This window comes from Ipomoea triloba, chromosome 5 (assembly GCF_003576645.1).
Source record: "Ipomoea triloba cultivar NCNSP0323 chromosome 5, ASM357664v1".
Classification (NCBI taxonomy): domain Eukaryota; kingdom Viridiplantae; phylum Streptophyta; class Magnoliopsida; order Solanales; family Convolvulaceae; genus Ipomoea; species Ipomoea triloba.
In genome coordinates, this window is record NC_044920.1 from 5,349,997 (window position 1) to 5,371,211 (window position 21,215).

The 21,215-nt window shown below is 33.6% G+C and overlaps 2 protein-coding genes across 2 annotated transcripts; both read right to left on the reverse strand.

The window, feature by feature from the left end:
* Positions 1–999: 999 nt before the first annotated feature.
* On the reverse strand, positions 1,000–3,351 carry LOC116021024. Its single transcript, XM_031261616.1, has 4 exons — positions 3,123–3,351; positions 2,246–2,356; positions 1,720–1,800; positions 1,000–1,333 (listed from the first exon to the last, which is right to left on the reverse strand). Exons 1-4 carry the CDS (start codon positions 3,342–3,344, stop codon positions 1,256–1,258), a joined length of 492 nt encoding a protein of 163 aa, XP_031117476.1. The 5' UTR covers positions 3,345–3,351; the 3' UTR covers positions 1,000–1,255.
* Positions 3,352–8,867: 5,516 nt separating this feature from the next.
* On the reverse strand, positions 8,868–9,846 carry LOC116020599 (40S ribosomal protein S27-2). The gene is made up of 4 exons (XM_031261067.1): positions 9,707–9,846; positions 9,506–9,607; positions 9,350–9,378; positions 8,868–9,211 (listed from the first exon to the last, which is right to left on the reverse strand). The coding sequence occupies exons 1-4, from the start codon at positions 9,707–9,709 to the stop codon at positions 9,085–9,087; spliced, it is 261 nt and encodes an 86-aa protein (XP_031116927.1). The 5' UTR covers positions 9,710–9,846; the 3' UTR covers positions 8,868–9,084.
* Positions 9,847–21,215: the final 11,369 nt, after the last annotated feature.

A 21,215-nucleotide genomic window follows, 5' to 3' on the forward strand; every position in this document is an offset into this window, starting at 1 on the left:
GCCTTAGCCAACGCATGAGCGGCTTGGTTCACTGATCTAGGAATAAACAAAAAAATACAAGATGAAAACAGACTACTAATCGTTCTTACAACCACGAATAATTGAACCAAAATAAGACCTAACTACCGCAGCACTTTGTAAAGCTTGTACTAAATTGAGACAATCTGTTTGGACACAGACCTCCGTCACACCTCTCGAACTAACCCAATTGGGAGCTTCCTTGCATGCCATTGCTTTAGCCAGAAGGGGATCTAGATTAATTATTTATTTCATTTTTTGTCTTTTTTTTTTATATTTTTCATTTGAAAAAAAGTTTCGTGCAACTCCATTTGATATGCAATGCAAGGATATCATTGTATTAATTGTGAGATTATAAATATTAAATTGTATGTGGTTGTGATATATATGATATTTGAGTAGGTTTTGGGTATAAATAAACTAAATATTTTTTTTAATTACATAACACGTCGGTTTTTTACCAAAAATCGACGTGTTATGTTCATTAAAAAATTAAAAACATACGACGTCGGTTAAGTCAATAACTGACGTTGTATTAATTATTTTTTAAAATGAACATTACGCGTCGGTTTTTTGTAAACAACTGACGTGTAATGTAATTAAAAAAAAACTATATACAATATCGGTTATGTATTAATAACCGATGTTGTAAGTTATAATAAATAAATAAATAATATAATATACGACGTTGGTTATATAAAATCGACGTCGTATAATTAGTTTATAACGTCGGTTAAAAATTGACGTTGTAGGATTCAAATAACCGACGTTAAAAGTGTTTTCTGTACTAGTGACATGGAAAAATTTTGATGTTTCATTTTCTAAATTTACTTTTTAATATTCACATTTCACTCTTGACTCACATTATATATACATCTATAATTTGCATGAAAATAAAAATAAAATTTTGTATATGTAAACGAGTTAATTAAATAAACATTATTATAAAAAATTATATAGTAATTCAATATAAAAAGAACCAACAAAATAATATCATGTCATGTTATTACAATATTACAAAATAAACATAGGAGGTAATCTTAAAAAGAAAATGTAGCAAGATATGAATTGAAATTCAATCACATGAAATTAAACTCAAATTTAAAAACTAAAGATACCTCGAGCCCATGTTCGAGTACGAGGCGCTATGGAATACCAAATCGACCAAAGTAAAAGTTTATTACAAGCCAGGAGTATTTTATACAAGTGTCTTGAAATACATACGTATATGTATGTATTAGCGATGAGTGGGATCTACTATCTTGCTCAGCTCTTCCAGTTTTCCTAGTCTGAATTTTTCGCTTTCATTAACCATCTGATAAATGTAGCCAATAAATTATGAACCAAATTTTGAATAGAAGAAAAAAAAAGTTAATAATGAATCATTACAAATATGATTTATATATAAGCATAAAAATGCAATTAAGTAGATATATCATTGAGTTTTTAGGAAAATTATATGATATTTGTTATCATAAGAGTTTATGAAATTTTCACATATTATAAATGTTTTGAATGACATTTAGGATAAAGAATACAATTTGACAGAACAAAAATTTTACCAAATATTGATGTGATTGTCATTAACCAATTCAAGAGAGACACTTCTTAAATTGACTAATTATCATATATTATTTTGACATTTGAAAGAAAGACTATATATATATATATATATATATGGTTTAATTTGAGAATCATCACCTCTATTAATGTGGAGGTGAGTTGAGTTTTTTCATTGTTCTTTTCTTGGAAAGCCTCCAATGCTTCTTTGTATTCCTTTTCCTGCGCCCATTTCACACTAAAGAGTTAATTGCCCAGTTTTCTTGAAATTAATTCAAATATATATTTGACACATGCATAATTTTGTAACATCATACATTAATGATAATTAACGAGACATATAATAATAATAATAATAATAATAATAATAATAATAATAATAATTTTCATGTCTTAAATATTATGTACTGAATATACAAATTGTAGGGTTTTCCCATAATTTGTATGGTTTCATCGTTGCAAAAAATAAAAATAAAAATTATATACACAACATATATATGTGTGTGTATGTGCGCGCGCATTCATATATTTTCTCAACCTACTGAAGCCCAACAAAGTCAACATTGCCCCCCCCCACTGAGGGGCGAACCCATGACCTCCCACTTGGAAAAATCACTTCATGCCGCTTGACCACAAGGCTTTTGGCTAGTAGAGTGTAATTAATTACCTTCTTTTGGCAGGCTTGAGTGAGTGATTTGAGTTCACGATTTACCGTATCTATCTTCTTTCTAACCATGCCAACTTCCTTCCGCATAGGGTCGGTTAACACCTCTAGTTCCTGCAGGTACATTTTGCACCATTTCCAAACCCATTATATTCAATTTCTTTTGTATGTAGCACTAAAACCAACAATTTATTAATCATATATAATATATTTTAAGTTGGTAAGTGTATGCATTGTTATTATTGCAATATAATATACAACATTCATAAATAAATAAATAAATGAAATTAATTGAAAGAGGCTAATGTTTTTTGTTTTGAGTGAGAAATGAAATTTACAGTTATAATTCGAGAGTTAAACTTGTATGTTGTTACCAAGTCAATCAATAATCTAACCAACTTAACTAAAAAAGACTAATACTTTAATCAATCTGAAGTCCAATTTTGTCTAGCCAGCCACTAATAGTTGATGGTCAAAAATACAATTTCTGACCTAAGTTTCTCAAATACACCTAAGTGAATTAAAAGTTGGTTGAAAACCCATTTTTTCATATATATTACATAATTTTCCTGCCACCATATATCGCTGATGGTCGAAAATATATTTTTCAAAGTAAAGTTTCTCGAACACACATGAGTAACAAAAAGTTAGAAACTCTTTTTTCAGATTAAAATAATTAAAAATGTATTTTTTTTTTCAGTCTACTTTTGATAGTTTTGGGTGGATCAACGATGCAATTTTAGTTCATCTTGAAGTTATGATGCAAGATTTTGTACTCAAAAGAACACAATAGACAACATGTACTACACTGAAAAATCTCAAATGTTATGCATATGAAGGAATTGAAGAGAATAATTGATAATATAAGTATGGTGCATACTTCCCAAATATGTGCGAGGTGTTTGGTTTGTTGTTCTGCTCGGTTGAGTTGAGACTCCACTTTAATCTTCACCTCCATTTTCCTCTTCTCAATTTCTTCTTCTCTGGCTTGGAATGACGTTATGGCCATTCTAGTGATCTCCTCCTCCTCGTTCTCCTCCATTGACAATCTCCCACCGCTGCTCCCAACACTTGTAATACTCATCATCATCTTTTGGCTCATTCCCCTACGCCTTAGCTCCCTCATTCTCCACTTCGCCTTTATATATACACCATCACTTCTACCTACTTAGCTAGCTAATCATCATCCCTCTTCTTTCTACGATTAGAGAAACCCCACGACCCTTTTGAGTGTGAGTAAACCCCGCCTTATAACCCTAGCTGGTAAAGGACCACAAGGAAGTAAATCAACTTAAATTACTCATAGCTCATTTTATAGATCCAGGACAAAATAAAAACAAGGACCCTTAATATATTAAGTTAAAATATTGCATGGGTTAATCGAAAATAATTAAATGATAATTTTAAATTTTTGTAAACATATAACTTTTTATTAAAGAAAAAACATTTTAGAATTGCCTTAGAATAGTCCTCATTCAAACTTTGGGCCCTATATGAAGTGTAATTATAAATTAATTCAACATTCCCTAATATATATCTATTAACGGATGAGATAAGTATATCAAATGGTTGAAATTTTTAAGTAGATTTAAAATTAATAAATAATTTTGAAGTCATAGATTCAAATCTTTGCATATGCAAGCATTTTTTTAACTTCTTCAAAAAATAAAAAATCAAACTAGGGGTCCCTCCCAATGTTGGGCCCAGGGCAGGTGCCCATCTCGCCCGCCCTCAGGGCCGGCTGCCCGATCCTGGCTGACCGGCTCAAATTAAACGGAACAAGGATTCGAACTCTTGATCTGATCTTGTGGTTATACGTATAGATCCCTTGTTATCTTGGCTTGGGTTACCCCATCATTATCCCCTTGATTGTTAGTTGAAGTAAACACCTAAGCTGACTCTTAATATTCTTTAGGTGAAATGAAAATTTGTTAGGTGGTGCATAAGTTATGGATAGATGTCTCTATGGTTGTCACCTTTTGACAAATTTATTAACTCTTTTTAGATTGAATCAGTTGAGTTATTTTTAGGAACTGTAGTTCGAGTAGATAATTGTACGAAGATGGTAAGCTTTTGCTTGAAGCATGAGGTATATGTAAGTTTGTTACTATACTTTGAGGTATGGTATTTGAGTACAAGTTACACAAAAACTGGGATGTGCTTGCTAGCTAGATGGTCCCCTTTGATGGGGGTATGTACCTTGTTTGCAAAGTCAAGAACTGAACAAGGTAAGTGTGGAAGCAATATAGTACTACATGTGCTCCATACGTGAGATCATAAAAGTTAAGCATGTGAGAACATTTTTGCTACATTAAAATTAAAGTCAAAACATTTGAGAAATTTAATTACAGTTCAATGTTGTAAATAGATATATTAATATATCGCTATATAAAAAAAAATGTGATGGCGATATTGGAAATGGCCCAATAATAATAGAGACCCGAGGTCCGGAAGTGCATAACTTGAGTAGGCGAAGATGAGTCTCAAACCCAGGGCCCACCTCTGAGCCCAAAATGATGGGCCTTGACTTAGTTTTACGGCCCACCGTATGGGCCTCGACTTAGTCTCGTGGCCCACCACAAGTTTAGTCTACGAAGTTGAGATTTTCTTTGTATAAATTAGCTATGTGCAGTTATTACTGGGCCAAATCTAATTTTCCATACAAGACACCTCTTTCATGTTCAATCACATCCAAATTAAAATCCCTTTGTAATCTTCTTATAGCACTATATTAATATAAAAGTGTCTCCGCGACATTTATTAATTGTTTTTTCTATCGAATCATCCTTCGGTAACATTTCTTTATTTATTGGATTTAATAATTCGGACCACCCCGGGTTAATTAAATCCATCAATATAAATGCTGAAATAAGTTCATTTGTGTTTTGTTGTGACAAAACTCTTGAAACTCATTATTAAAAAAGACAAATTTACAATATTGTAGATTACAATATGGTGGATGTAATATGTACTTTTAAAATGTATTTAGTGATTTACAAAACCGTTACTCTTCCTTCTATATACTTCTAACAAAGTATAATGTGTAACTCTGTAAAGTCTGTAATATTATTTTTAAAAAAAATTATTTTGGTCATGTATGTACCGTGGTATGTTCGCACTATACTTTAACATTTTTAATTAAATTTATGGAAATTTTTAGTGTGACTAATGTTACATTCTTGATTAAATTTATGAAAACTTATATTGTGATTAATGTTACATCTTCCCTTTAGTACATGACATTATGGCAAATTCTCTTATAAAACCATCTCATAGATTCTTTGATAGACCAATTTTATTTTTATAAATATTACATTTCCCACGTAAGTATTACACTTTTCATTATAAATAACTCTTCAACTCTTACAAGGCGTTTGGTTGGGAGGAGGGAATTATGGGAGAAAAGAATTATAATTCGGTGGAATTGTAATTCGGTGAATAAAGTAAGAATTGAAATTACAGTGTTTGGTATGCAGGAATAAGAGTGCATGGAATTGAAAGGGAATAGATGATACAATGACTGAAATGCCCTTATGTAATAATAATAATAATATTAATAATAATAATTGAAGGGTAAAATAGTCTTCATCCAAGCTTTGTTTCTCCCCAAAGTCACCGAATTACAATTTCCATGGGGGGTGTGGGAATTCTAATTCAACAATGGGAGGGAATTGCAATTCCATGGAATTGGAATTCCTCCTACCAAACATAGTAATTTATCAATTCAATGAATTCTAATTCAATGCTCCCTTTATTACTTCTTAACCAAACAACCCCTTAATATTCAACTTTGATTTAAAAGTATCACATTTTTCATAGTTATTATTATAAGTAACAATTTTAAACGATTTTAATATTAAATTTCACTTTAGTAACAAACAATTTATTTCTGATTAATATTACATTTTTTATTTGAGTAAATACCAGTGGAGGTCCTCCGACTTTGATGGCACCGCCACTTTTAGTCCTCAACTTTTAAATTAACCACTTTTAGTCCTCCGACTTTGATGGCACTGCCTCTTTTAGTCCTCAACTTTTAAATCAACCACTTTTAGTCCTCTTATTTTTTGTTTATAGCCACCTATGATCCTTCCTTTACAATTGGACATCTAATGTCATTTTCTCAAGGGAAATTCAGCCATTTGGTCCAAAATTTAGTGTTAACAAAGGAGAGTGGAGAATGGGGTTTCTTCAATTATTTTGATGAAGAAACATAATACTTAATACATTAATTATGAAATGACCGAATTGCCCTTAAGAAAATGACATTAGATGTCCAATTGTAAAGGAAAGGCCTTAGGTGGCTAGAAACAAAAAGTAAGAGGACTAAAAGTGGTTGATTTAAAAGTTGAGGACTAAAAGCGGCAGTACCATCAAAGTCGGAGGACTAAAAGTGATTGATTTAAAAGTTGAGGACTAAAAGTGGCAGTGTCATCAAAGTCGGAGGACCTCCACTGGTATTTTCTCTTTTTTATTTCTACTTAATATTACATTTTCCAACATAAAGTATTGCATATTTATACCCAACCCATTTCATATATAAAGATCCATAAAACGATCTCACAGAAAATTCACTCGTGCATTACATATTACATATTACTAACTGCTAAATAGAATTCATCCAATAACATATAAATTTGATCAAATTTGGTTAATTAAAAAATAATAAAAATAGAACTACAATTTAAAATTTTGAGATGCAATATTATTTCATTCTTCTAAATTTACTTAAATACACAATCATTTTGATAGATACTAATCAAAGAAAATTCTACAATACTATTACATACTCAAAAGAGAATTCTACAATGCTATTCCATACCCCAAACATGCTATTAATCCTATTATGGTATCACATAACACTAGGCAGTACTTGGGGAACTCCCAACTGAGTTGCTATAGATTTTCCCTTTGCTTACATTTCAGTTGCAATACAAGAGGTACACCTATGCCCTAAAATAAAAGTATGCTTTAAGGAGGTATGCTTTAAGGAGGTGTTTAGTTCAAAGAATATTTTGTGATAAATGACACTTTCAAGAATCTCACATATGACATACCCCTAAAAGAGTGGACCTAAGAGCATCATTATCTGTGGGTTTATGTCAGAGATTTGTGCCATGTCATAGGAGAGAAGAGAGGAGAGAGAGGAGATGGGGAGCTTCTGCAAATTAGAGGAGCATGAAACAGTGCAGAAAAAAGAAAAGAAGACTGTTGTGCGCGTTGAGCGCACAGCAGGCGCCCACTCTGGCGCGTGCACAGGTGGGCGCGTCAAGCGCGCCTGACAGAGTCTTTTCAATTTTATTTTTTTTTATAAATCATATTTGCTTTTTTCACTTTCTCCCATTTTCTCTTTCCTAATCACTTACAAAAACTCCTCCGCGAAAAAACTCCATTGATATGGATGCTCTAAGAATGTAGGGACATATGATTCCATAAATACTACCCAAAAAAAAAAAAAGAACTAAAAATATAGTTAAAAAATCCCACATCCCCTAAAGTAAACTCACATTCCCTTGAACCAAACAAAGAAATCTAATCTTATCATGTTTACATTAACAGGTGTGCAGAAAGAGTAATTCCAAAATGAATTTGAATACAAAGAAATCTAATCTTATCATGTTTACATTAACAGGTGTGCAGAAAGAGTAATTCCAAAATGAATTTGAATATAAAGAATACTTCGATTAACAGGTGTTGTGCTTTACTGTGACAAAGAGGAGATGTCCATGTGATAATTTTCCAAAGATAAATATTCACATCAAAAGTGAATTCTTTGTTGCAGTTACAGAGGAGAGTGCAGAAAGAAGCAAACAAATGCAGAGTAAGGATCAAAGGAGATGAGGGAAACAGTAATCCAGAAGAAAACAATGGTGGACATGAAAAAGTTTATCCAGCAAAAAATGTATGATTAGTTGGCCTAGCAAAAGCAGACTGAACACAGGAACTCCAAACATACACAAAAGTATTTAAACAGGATGTGGAAAGACACAGAACCAGATCATGGTTACGCGAAACATTGATAGTACAGAAATTTGAGGGGAAAGAAAAACCAAAACCAAAACCAAAAGGGTTCATAAAAGGTGGCATGGAATATTTATAATTGTTGGTTTCTGCATTCGCTAATCATTGTCACAATCAAAAAATAATAGGACTAATTATGTACTAATTCAACAGTATGATCAATCAACTTCAAACAAATTATAACTATAAACCAAAAGCACTACATAACAAATTGTTCATAGAAAGGATCAGGGTGGTACAAACTAGTGAGTCAATATGCAATTTGCATACTGGAAGACACCTATACTTCTATATAGAACAAACCTTACTATGACTTGAAGTAATAAAGAAAAACAGGAAGGACTAATCCCTTCATCTTATTGGCTATAGACTAGCAGAAGCTAACACTCAAACAATGAATATCTGAAGTAGAAATCATTCAACCTAAACACTTGGCACATCTCAAGATAGAATTAACAAAAGATCACCATCTTGTGCTGTATATATGATTATATAAATTGACTAATTTTACTGCTGAATCAGCATAGCTCAAATCAGAATCTCATAATTGTTTCAACTAGGGGATCATCAAGTAAAATTAAGGAAAGATCAAAGTAGTCACTACTTAAATCCAACTGAACTACAATCAAGTAGCTACAGAGGCATGTGCTAGTAAAAACTGAATCTTTCATTCAATAACATAATCTGTGAGATGCATAATTTAAAACATCGCAAATCCGAAACATGAGTCTTAAAACAAACTAAATTTCTATCAGAACTCAAAATTCAGGCATATCAGTTCCCCATTAAACTTCAAACAGAAACAGGACAACAGTCTGTTATTAGTCACCCTTTCTCCTGAAAGAGCATCCCTCAGTGAGCCTGGCACGCCCACCAGTTGGCTGGCACAACACTGTCTGGCAGTTCCCACACACCACAACTGTCTGGGAGTGACTGAACACAGTTGTTCTGCATATATCCATCCCATATAATATAAATAATAGCATCATGATTTACATTGGTAATTAACATTAACACCAAAACTAAAAACCTAAATTCAAGACTGATTACATACAAAATTACAAATAAAGAGAATATAAAACTTACATGTTAAAGCAGCCTTGGCACTTGACATCCTACAAGAACACCCAAATCACAAAACAACTTCAAAATCCCAGCACAGTAACGAGAATCCTTCACTGAAAAAATTATACTTAAGCAGAACAAAGCACAGAAACAAATCTAAAGTAAAAGAGAAGGCACCATGAAGAAAGAGTTGGGAGACTGCACGAGACGCTTGAGCTTGTGCTTCTTCTTCTCGAGCTCGGCAGGAGGGTTCAACAAATCGACGTCGTTCGGTAGAACCTACAATTATCCACGCATTCATACAACAACAACAACAACAACAACAAATCAGCATAATAATCGATAAATCAATGAACTTAAAGGCCCGAGAATATTCACCATTTTGTTGATGAACGAAAACCCTAGAACGCAAGCTGAGGATACGTTGAAGCTCCGCTAGCAAATTAACGAAAGGGAGGCAAGGATTAAATAGCTAGGGTTTATATGCTATTGTTAACCCTATTTGTATATTGAGTCAACCGACTATGGGTCTGTTTGTGTAAGCTTGGTTTTTTGTTTTTTGTTTTTTTATTTTTTTATTTTTGTAAGCTTGGTTTTTTATTTAGGCTTGTGTTTGAAAATTTGAGAAATAATTTATAAAAAATGTTTTTTTAGAAAATGAGTTATTGTTTAGAAAATATTTTTATTTTTAGTGTTTAGTTAAAATTTCAGAAAATAGTATTTGTATATTTGGTTTATTTTTGAAAAATAGGTAAAATTGTATAATAAATGAGTGTATTTATAAAATGAATGTTATTATATATATATATATAAGAAAATTAAGTGTCCTCCATAAAATAAGTGTTATTAAAAAAAAAACATATGCATATCTAGTTTCTAGTTTCCGACAAAAATCAGAAATCCGGCTTGGCTTCCATTAGAAACTGGAGCTCTGCCTCTGGTTTCTAGCTTCGGTTCTAGCACTAGTCACTGAAAATTAATTTTCGATTATGGGCAATATAGTGAAGTTGCACTTTCTCTTTGGTAGGAAGAAGATGAAAGAGTCAAGCTATGAAATATGAAGAAGGATCTCAAGAGAGGAAATGGAATCCTTGAAAATGACTTCCTCCGAAAAAAAGGGAAGTCATTTTTCAAAAAAGTAGCTTTGTTTTCCATATTCCATAAAAAATTAAATAAAAACGTATCTGGAAGAAATAAGCATAAGCTAAAAATGACGCACCTTAAGTGATAGAAACATGCACATTAAGTGTTAAAATGACACACCTTAAGTATTAACATCGTGCACCTTCAATTTATAACAATGACGCACCTTAAGTGATACAAAGACGCACCTTAAGTGTTAGAACAACGCACCTTTTAAGTGTTAAAATGACGCACCTTAATTTTGTTCAAAAGTTTTGTTCTTGAGGGTCTAAGCTGGGGGTCCGGCAGAACCCTTAATTCAAAAGTTTTGTTCTTGAGGGCCTGAGCTAGGGGTTTGGAAGACTCCTCATGCGGGCCCTTTAGTTCAAAAGGGAGATGGGTACGTGCCAGTTACCCTCTACCACATTCTTCTTGAGGTATTGGCTGACGAGTCACCCTAGCCCGCTAGTTATGTGGATAGGTGTATTCTAGTTTTGAAGAAGAAACACGACGCACTTAAAGCACAAGACCTACACACCTTAAGCTTAAACCCTATGCACCTTAAGTTTGACCCATATGGAAAATGATTAAATTACCACTGCATTTTTTTTAAAACGTTGTTAATCTTGGACATTGATTTTGACAAGATCAATGGTTCTCCTCTCATTGCACAACCGCACAAGAACCGATTTATATATACAAAAACACACACATACACACAATGAATCCTAATCACATATATACATATATATTTAAAGTATAATATTATTATAATTATAATTAAAGAATAATTCTTTCCGGCATTAATGTACTATAATTATTAAGCCATTTTTTTAAATACTTTTCCTAATATAATTTGTAACTAATTGATTTAGAGACTAATATTAAATCATACATTTCAAGATTTTTTTTTACCTTACCATAATTCTTCATTTTTCAATGTATTTCTTGTTTGTTTTAGTCACATACTTAAAAAACTACCCATAATGGCTCATACTTTCGTTTTACTCAATAAAATAAATGCCTAAAGTACTTCTTGGACAATAAGGGTACGATTGATTCGACTGTTCGAGGTGTTTGGTTTACATGATTGAGATGATCTTTTTTTTTTTTTGTTTTTTTTTTGTTTTGGTTACCGTTGTAATGAGCTACTGTAAATATATATATATATATATATATATATATATATATATATATATATATATATATATAGGTTTATTTCATTGGATTTTGTATTTATTCATTTATTTATTGTATTTTATTTATTTATTTACTTAGATGAATAAAATAATAGTAATGATTATCTCATACATGTATCTATATTAAATGACATGTATACGATATATTTGGACTATGCATATCACTAACATATTTTATGTATGTTTAATTTTATATTCTCATAAAATAAAATGAAAATTTCAAGTAAGAAATTGATATATAGAATTTATTCTAATTTGATAGAATTAAAGTATTCTATTTAATTTAATATCTTCATATTGTAGATATCTTTAAATTTATTTGTTTTGTATTTGAGTTCAAAATTTTTAAAATTGAAAAAAATTTTATTTGATTTGAATTTAATTGTATATATTTTCAATCCTATATATAAATTATAGTAAAGATTAATATTTGTATTGATTTAAGGTAAAAACAATGATAATGATTTATAGTTGTAATGATTTATATTCATAATTATTAAAATAAGAAATATAATTAAGAAACCTAAAATTATAAACTTAACAAAATTTGTGTTCATAAATATTTAATTTTTTATTAAATACATAATATACTTATGCACTAAATTAACCACACAAAATTTAAATGCTAATTTTTTAATTTCTAAATGTAATTATTTTAATTATAAATCAATCAATATCGATACTTACTACTAATAAAAAAAATCATACTTTTGCAATTTTCCGCCCAAATTATTACTATATAAAATCTAATAACTATTATGTTAATTAAGCTATTCATTACATGAATATTTGTATAATTACAATTAAACATGATATAAAAGTATAATTGCATAATATTAGTATAATTACCTAATAATTATTATGGTAATTAAGAAATTAATTATACAGATATTAGTATAATTGACTAATAAAGTAATAATTATTATGTTAATTAATTTAATAATTACACAGATATTAGTATGATGAGGAACTGAATATTGTATTGATTCAATTGAACAATTACAATGATGAGGAATAGGAGATATATATACAAGGGGAGTCTCAGGTAGAGTAGGATAGCTAGTCCTAACGTGACTCAAACTCAGAGAGTCCTAATACTCCCCCTCAAGCGCAGGGTAAACTACTAACCTGAAGCTTGTCCTTAAGAAAAGAAAATCTAGGACTAGGCAAAGCTTTTGTAAAGATATCAGCTAATTGATCTTTTGTGGAAATAAAGTTAACCTGAATATCTCCATTGGCAACCCTATCTCTAACAAAGTGGTAGTCAATCTCCACGTGCTTAGTTCTTGCATGAAAAATTGGATTTGCACACATATAAGTAGCACCAAGATTATCACACCATAATTTGGGAGTAAGGATGCCATCAATTTTGATCTCACGCAGCAAGGACATGATCCATATGACCTCAGCACAAACATCAGCCAAGGCTTTATACTCAGCTTCCGTGGATGATCTTGCAACTGTCTTCTGTTTCTTGCACACCCAAGAGATAAGATTGGTGCCAAGAAACACTGCATACCCACTAGTAGATTTACGGTCCTCAGGACAACCAGCCTAGTTAGAATCAGAGAAAGCATGAAACTCTCTAGAATTTGACTGAGTTACACGCAAGCCGAATGAGAGGGTGCCTTTGACATACCTGAGCACTCATTTTAGTTGCTCCCAATGAGACAATGTTGGAGCATGCATATGTTGACACAATTGATTGACCGCAAATGATAAGTCTGGCCGTGTAATTGTGAGATACTGGAGAGCACCAGCCAAAACACCATTCAAAAATGCATTGTGTACGTCAAGCTGCCTAACCACCCAACCTGAGGAAATAGCCAAACTCAAAAGCAATCTGACTGTAGTGGGTTTCACAACCAGACTAAAGGTGTCAAAAAAGTCCTGACCAGGAACTTGATTAAACCCTTTCGCCACAAGTCTCGCGTTATGCCTCTCTATTGAACCATCAGCTTTACGTTTAGTACGAAAAACCCACTTACACCCAATCACATTCATACCTGGGCGAGGAGGAACTAGAACCCAAGTCTGATTGTGCAAAAGTGCATTGAACTCCAGATCCATTGCCTCTCGCCATTCAGAAAATTTAACTGCCTGAGTGTAGCAAGTGGGCTCGGTAGGACAAACCTGAGCAGAGAGAGCCAAAAGTGGAGCCACAGACCGACTCCTCGTAGCCATTGCATGGGAGCGAACAGTCGGACGTGTGGACTTGCCACGGGGTTGTCCTCTTTGACGAGTAGGAGCAGCAGTGGTGGTGATAGGAGAAGCAGCTTGAGCAGAATCAGCAAGAGAAGATGGCAATACCTGTAAAACCGATTCAGCCCACGGCTTCTGCACAGAGGGAGGAGATGGCACAGCAACCCTACTAACAAAGGGAAACACATTCTCGTCAAAGTATACATGTCTGCAGATATAAATCTTATTAGTCGTTAAGTCCATGCATCTGTACCCCCTAAAAAACTCAGGATAACCGAAGAAGACACAAGGAGATGACCGATACGACATTTTGTGACGATTATAAGGACGCAAGTGAGGATAACAAAGACAACCAAACACACGAAGAAAAGAGTATGAGGGAGAAAATTTATGTAACAATAAATGAGGACTGGAATTCTACAAAACACTAGATGACATTCTATTAATCAAGTAAACAGCAGTTTCAAAAGCAAAGTCCCAAAAACGAGATGGAACAGACGCACGAGCCATAAGAGTAAGACCAGTTTCGACAACATGCCTGTGCTTCCTCTCAACACGACCATTCTGTTCATGAGTGTAGGCACAGGATTGTCTATGATTAATCCCTAACTGAAGAAGAACAGTATGTAACTTTTTGTATTCAGCTCCTAAGTCAGACTGAATAGCCTTAATTTTGCGATTAAATGACCGTTCAACTAAGGCACGAAACTTGTCAAAAATGGCATACAAGTCAGACTTCAATTTCATAGGATAATACCACGTGTAACGAGAATGGTCATCAACAAAAAGAACAAAATAACGATAACCAGAAGAAGACAAAACAGGAGCTGGTCCCCAATTAGCAATATAAATCAAATCAAGAATATTCGAACTAACAGAGTCTACACGTGGCAAAGGGAAACGAGCAGACTTGCCCAATTGACACGCAGAACACAAAGAAGAAGTACAACGATTATTGCGACTAGAACCACTAACAGAACAAAAAGGAAGAATACGATCTAAGACTCGTTGATGAGGATGTCCCAAACGATCATGCCATACGGAAGAGGAAGCACAGGACGAGATAAACGCACGGGGACTATTTTTCGGAATGGGCAGCGTGTAGAGACCACCGCAACTATTGCCGCGAAGAAGAATTGCCTTGGTTGCTATATCCTTCACAACAAAAAAGGATGGATGAAACTCAAAAAAGACTTTATTATCTTTTGCAAAGCGTTGCACAAATAAAAGAGAGGAAGACAAACCAGGAACGTGTAAAATATCAGACATCCTAAATACTTTAGACGGAGTAGAAAAAGAAGCATGACCAGTATGACTAATAAGCAAACCTGTACCATCACCAACTCGAAGAGCATCACCACCAGTGTACTCTTCAGATGTAGAGAGCGCATCAATATCAGGGGTAGCGTGATTTGTCGCCCCAGTGTCTGGAATCCAAAGATGCGAGTCAGACACAAGATTCGGCGCATCCTCAGCATATGTTAAATGAGCTTGGAGTCCACGGCCAATTAAAGAAAAACAGGCTGGTGCAAGATGGCCATAATTGCTACATAATTGGCATTGAGGCTGCCAATTACCACTACGTCGCCCACGTGACCTGCCACCGCCATGCGAGCCACGTCTACGCTGCACACCACCGCTCTGCTGCTGCTGCTGGTCGGCGAAAACAGCACCGCCACGTGACTGATTCCCACCGCGGTGATTCGATCCGCCACGCCAAGACCGCGACCGACCTCTACTACCACGCTGGCCAACAAAAGTCGCAGCTGCAGGGGCTGGAACACTGCCATAGCTATCACCGGTAGCGAACTCATGCGAGCCAAGGAGATATTCTGGACGCACCGGCTGACCTCGAACATTCAAAGAGGCTACGACAGAGTGATATTCTGGACGTAAACCTCTGAAAATATACATATTATGATCCTCCAAAGGAACCGCACGGCCAGCAAGAGCTAGATCTTCCACCATAACTTGCGCACAAGCAATGTAGTCGACGGCGGAGGCATCACCTTGGCGTATTGTTTGCAGCTGTCCAAGAATATGCATAATCCGAGCTTGACTGGAAGAAGCGAGAGCCTGCTCAAGCACCAACCAGAGATCACACGACGTAGTGCAACCAATTGCGAGGTACATAACTTCCGACGAAAGTGAAGAGATTAACATGCTAAGGACCGCCTGATCTTGGCGCACCCATGGAGCATGTAGCTGGTTGGGTAGAGCAGCAGCAGCGGAGGAGCCTTCAGAAACGGGAAGAAAACGATTAAGGCAAGAGTTCGTGCCATCAACGAAACCCATGAAGTCGTGCCCACAAAGAAACGGAATAACCTGCGTCCTCCAAAACAAGAAATTCTTGTTCGTTAGCTTAATGCTAACATAGTGATGCGCAGCAGATAGAGAAGCGGCTGCTGAAGAAACCGCAGAAGAAATAGCTGCATCAGAAACGGTCNTTGACACGCAGAACACAAAGAAGAAGTACAACGATTATTGCGACTAGAACCACTAACAGAACAAAAAGGAAGAATACGATCTAAGACTCGTTGATGAGGATGTCCCAAACGATCATGCCATACGGAAGAGGAAGCACAGGACGAGATAAACGCACGGGGACTATTTTTCGGAATGGGCAGCGTGTAGAGACCACCGCAACTATTGCCGCGAAGAAGAATTGCCTTGGTTGCTATATCCTTCACAACAAAAAAGGATGGATGAAACTCAAAAAAGACTTTATTATCTTTTGCAAAGCGTTGCACAAATAAAAGAGAGGAAGACAAACCAGGAACGTGTAAAATATCAGACATCCTAAATACTTTAGACGGAGTAGAAAAAGAAGCATGACCAGTATGACTAATAAGCAAACCTGTACCATCACCAACTCGAAGAGCATCACCACCAGTGTACTCTTCAGATGTAGAGAGCGCATCAATATCAGGGGTAGCGTGATTTGTCGCCCCAGTGTCTGGAATCCAAAGATGCGAGTCAGACACAAGATTCGGCGCATCCTCAGCATATGTTAAATGAGCTTGGAGTCCACGGCCAATTAAAGAAAAACAGGCTGGTGCAAGATGGCCATAATTGCTACATAATTGGCATTGAGGCTGCCAATTACCACTACGTCGCCCACGTGACCTGCCACCGCCATGCGAGCCACGTCTACGCTGCACACCACCGCTCTGCTGCTGCTGCTGGTCGGCGAAAACAGCACCGCCACGTGACTGATTCCCACCGCGGTGATTCGATCCGCCACGCCAAGACCGCGACCGACCTCTACTACCACGCTGGCCAACAAAAGTCGCAGCTGCAGGGGCTGGAACACTGCCATAGCTATCACCGGTAGCGAACTCATGCGAGCCAAGGAGATATTCTGGACGCACCGGCTGACCTCGAACATTCAAAGAGGCTACGACAGAGTGATATTCTGGACGTAAACCTCTGAAAATATACATATTATGATCCTCCAAAGGAACCGCACGGCCAGCAAGAGCTAGATCTTCCACCATAACTTGCGCACAAGCAATGTAGTCGACGGCGGAGGCATCACCTTGGCGTATTGTTTGCAGCTGTCCAAGAATATGCATAATCCGAGCTTGACTGGAAGAAGCGAGAGCCTGCTCAAGCACCAACCAGAGATCACACGACGTAGTGCAACCAATTGCGAGGTACATAACTTCCGACGAAAGTGAAGAGATTAACATGCTAAGGACCGCCTGATCTTGGCGCACCCATGGAGCATGTAGCTGGTTGGGTAGAGCAGCAGCAGCGGAGGAGCCTTCAGAAACGGGAAGAAAACGATTAAGGCAAGAGTTCGTGCCATCAACGAAACCCATGAAGTCGTGCCCACAAAGAAACGGAATAACCTGCGTCCTCCAAAACAAGAAATTCTTGTTCGTTAGCTTAATGCTAACATAGTGATGCGCAGCAGATAGAGAAGCGGCTGCTGAAGAAACCGCAGAAGAAATAGCTGCAAGAGAAGCGGCTGCTGAAGAAACCGCAGAAGAAATAGCTGCATCAGAAGCGGCTGCTGAAGAAACCGCAGAAGAAATAGCTGCATCAGAAACGGTCCGTTCGGAAGAATTAACAGAGCCGTCAGCCATTGGAAAATAAACCTACGCTAGCTGATACCAGATGAGAACTGAATATTGTATTGATTCAATTGAACAATTACAATGATGAGGAATAGGAGATATATATACAAGGGGAGTCTCAGGTAGAGTAGGATAGCTAGTCCTAACGTGACTCAAACTCAGAGAGTCTTAATAAGTATAATTACTATTAAACATGTGTTGTTGGATTTTTTTATTATAATAATTACAATTAATTCATTCAAATATGGAGGAGGAAGAAAAACTTAAATGTGATATAGTGAAAATGAATATACTTAAGGTATAAAAGTATAATTGCACATATATTAATGTAATTGACTAATAATAGTTGTCTAATAATTATTATGGTAATTAAGCTAAACATTGATCGTTGACTTTATTTTTATAATAATTATAATTAAATTATTTCTCATTTTCCCATATTTATTTTGTAATAATAATTATGTAAGTCATATTATATATCGATCTTTTTAAGATAATTGTAGACAAACAAGTCATATATTATTCAATTAATTGAGTGATATGCTTTTTGCACTAATCGTATAATAAAATAAAAGTACACATTTAATATTAGAAATTTTTTTAATAATTTAATATTTATTTTTATCATCTAAATATATAATAAAAAGATTTATCCGTGCATCATATGGGTAATTGGACAAATATTTGCTCTAATTCAAACAAATAAAACATTAGAAAACATAATCGATCCAATCAATTTCATCAATTGCGCTATATAATATTTGATGTTATAATTTATATAATTGTATATCGAACAATTTTTTTAAAAATATATTATAACAAATCTATTCCGTGTAACGCACAGGCGAAAATACTAGTGTGTGTGTATATATATATATATATATATAGTAATAATAATAATAATAAAAATAATAATAATAACAACAGAAGTGCCTGGACAATTTTTCCCGCTCAAATTCAAGGGCATTTTTGTAAAACCATTAATGTTAATTGCTCTTTTTTCCGGTTTCAGTTGCTTAATTGCTCTTCATTTTTTTTTTTCGAGTTCAGTGGCTTATTTGGAGGTTATTCGAGTTCGATGGCTTAATTGTTGTTTCTCAAATAGTACGATGATTTATTTGTACTTTATCCCTATATTTTACCCTCTTAATTTATTATTTCTTACCTTTTCACATCTCTCTTTCTTAATTTCTATATAATATAATAGACTAATAATTATTATAGTACGTAATTATAATTATATAATTTATATATATACACACACACTTAAGGTATGAAAGTATAATTGCACAATATTAATATAATTACCTACTAATTGTTATGATAATTAAAAAATTAATTGCATAGATATTAGTATAATTGACTAATAATTATTATGAAAATTAAGCTAATAAATAAGAGATATTTATATAATTACAATTAAACATGGGTCGTTAGATTATCTTAAAGGTATATATACTTAAAGGTATAATACTATGAGAACAAAATACTATGAGAACAAAATAAATTATCATTCTTAATTTTTAGTATATATATATTACTATATGTATATATATTTATGTATATATACTTAAAGGTATAATACTATGAGAACAAAATAAATTATCATTCTTAATTTTTAGTGTAATTACTATGGTAATATCTCTTTATATATTTTTATACTTAAGTATAAAAGTATAATTTCATAATCTATCTATTATACTAATAAGGGCCAAAGAGAGTTAGGCCTAAAATGGGTAGAAAAAATGGCGGTCAAATTATTTAATAAAATTGATGGTTCAGATGAATTATTTAATCAAATAGATGGTTAAGATAATTCATATTAATATTATTAATAGAGATTACCTAATTTAACCATACTTTTATGATTATCCGTTAAGTTTTCCGTTAAATATTCTCTTCTCCGTTAATATTTCGTTAACTTTTAACTTATCCATTAATTTCTATAAGAAAGGTCTTAGATTCGAACCTCATCTCAATCAAATTTGACATAATCAAGTTTCTCACTCTATTTTACTCTTATTAAATTATTAAATAAATTAGTAGCTACAACAAAAAACGATACATATGTATTTCTTTAATTTAGAATTATGTGTCATACCTTTATTTGAAAAAATTATTTATTATCAAAAAATTAAATTAAATAAGAGAAATAATTTCATTAGTTATATTGTCTTTATTTTCTCTCATGCAAAGATTCTTTACATTCAAATTTATCAATTGATATTCATTACATTGTCCATTATCTTATTTTTACAATATCTTGTAATTAAATATCAAAGTTATAGTACCAAATAATGTTATATATTTATTTACCAAGTATTTTATTAATACTATGAAAAAAAATTTAAAATAATTTGAAGCTAATTATATTAACTACTTGGGGATTGGTTGACAAAGAGAGTACTCAAATAATAACCCAACAAATTGAAGTGAAATCACTCTATTTTACTCTTATTGAATTAAATAAATTAGTAGTTACACCAAAAAATGATATATATGTATTTCTTTAATACCATGAAAAAAATAAAAAAAATAGTTTGAAACCAATCATATTAATTACTTGGGGGATTTGTTGACAATGAAAGTACTCAAATAACCCATTACCCAGCAAATTGAAGCGAGAAACTACCTTTTAATATCTTTGGAATACATAATATTTTAAATTTTCAAATTTTTATTAATTTATTTAATTTTTTTTGCTTAAACTATGGATTTCTTTGTCCACAATAACTCATTCAACAATAATGGTTGAACCAAATGAACCCCAAGCAGAACACCTAAAGGAAAGTCCATAGCTCCTATATCATAATCTCATTGCATGACGTTGTCATCTATAATTATGATTACCTAATAATCATTATGGTAGTTAAGGAATTAATTTCACATATATTATTATAGTTAACTAATAATTATTATGTTAATTAAGTTAATAATTAAACATATATTAGTATATTTACAATTATACATGGGTCGCTGATTTTTTTAATAATATTACAATTAATTCATTCATATATGGAGGACGAGGAAAAAGAAAGGTTAAAGGTGATATGGTGGACCGGATGGGTTTGGACCGGGGTTTTTTCAGCATTTCTGGGATGTAATTGGAGGTGATGTTGTTTTGTTCTGCAGACGATTTTTTTAGACTGGTAGCTTACCTGACAAGGTGAATGATACATTTATTGTGCTCATCCCAAAGAAAGTAAATCCCGAGTCAATGAAAGATCTCCGACCCATAGCTCTATGTAATGTTCTGTATAAGATAGCTGCAAAGGTTTGCGC

Bases quoted from the DNA above. Each gene is read 5' to 3' on its own strand.
- LOC116021024 (XM_031261616.1), bottom strand. From the start codon at position 3,344: ATGAGCCAAAAGATGATGATGAGTATTACAAGTGTTGGGAGCAGCGGT. The intron at 2,357-3,122 runs GTATGCACCATA...ATGTACCTGCAG, and splicing joins ACCTCGCACATATTTGGGAA to GAACTAGAGGTGTTAACCGA. The intron at 1,801-2,245 runs GTAATTAATTAC...AAATGGGCGCAG, and splicing joins CTCAAGCCTGCCAAAAGAAG to GAAAAGGAATACAAAGAAGC.
- LOC116020599 (XM_031261067.1), bottom strand. The intron at 9,379-9,505 runs GTGCCTTCTCTT...GTGTTCTTGTAG, and splicing joins CTCCCAACTCTTTCTTCATG to GATGTCAAGTGCCAAGGCTG. The intron at 9,212-9,349 runs GTAAGTTTTATA...GGATATATGCAG, and splicing joins TGCCAAGGCTGCTTTAACAT to AACAACTGTGTTCAGTCACT.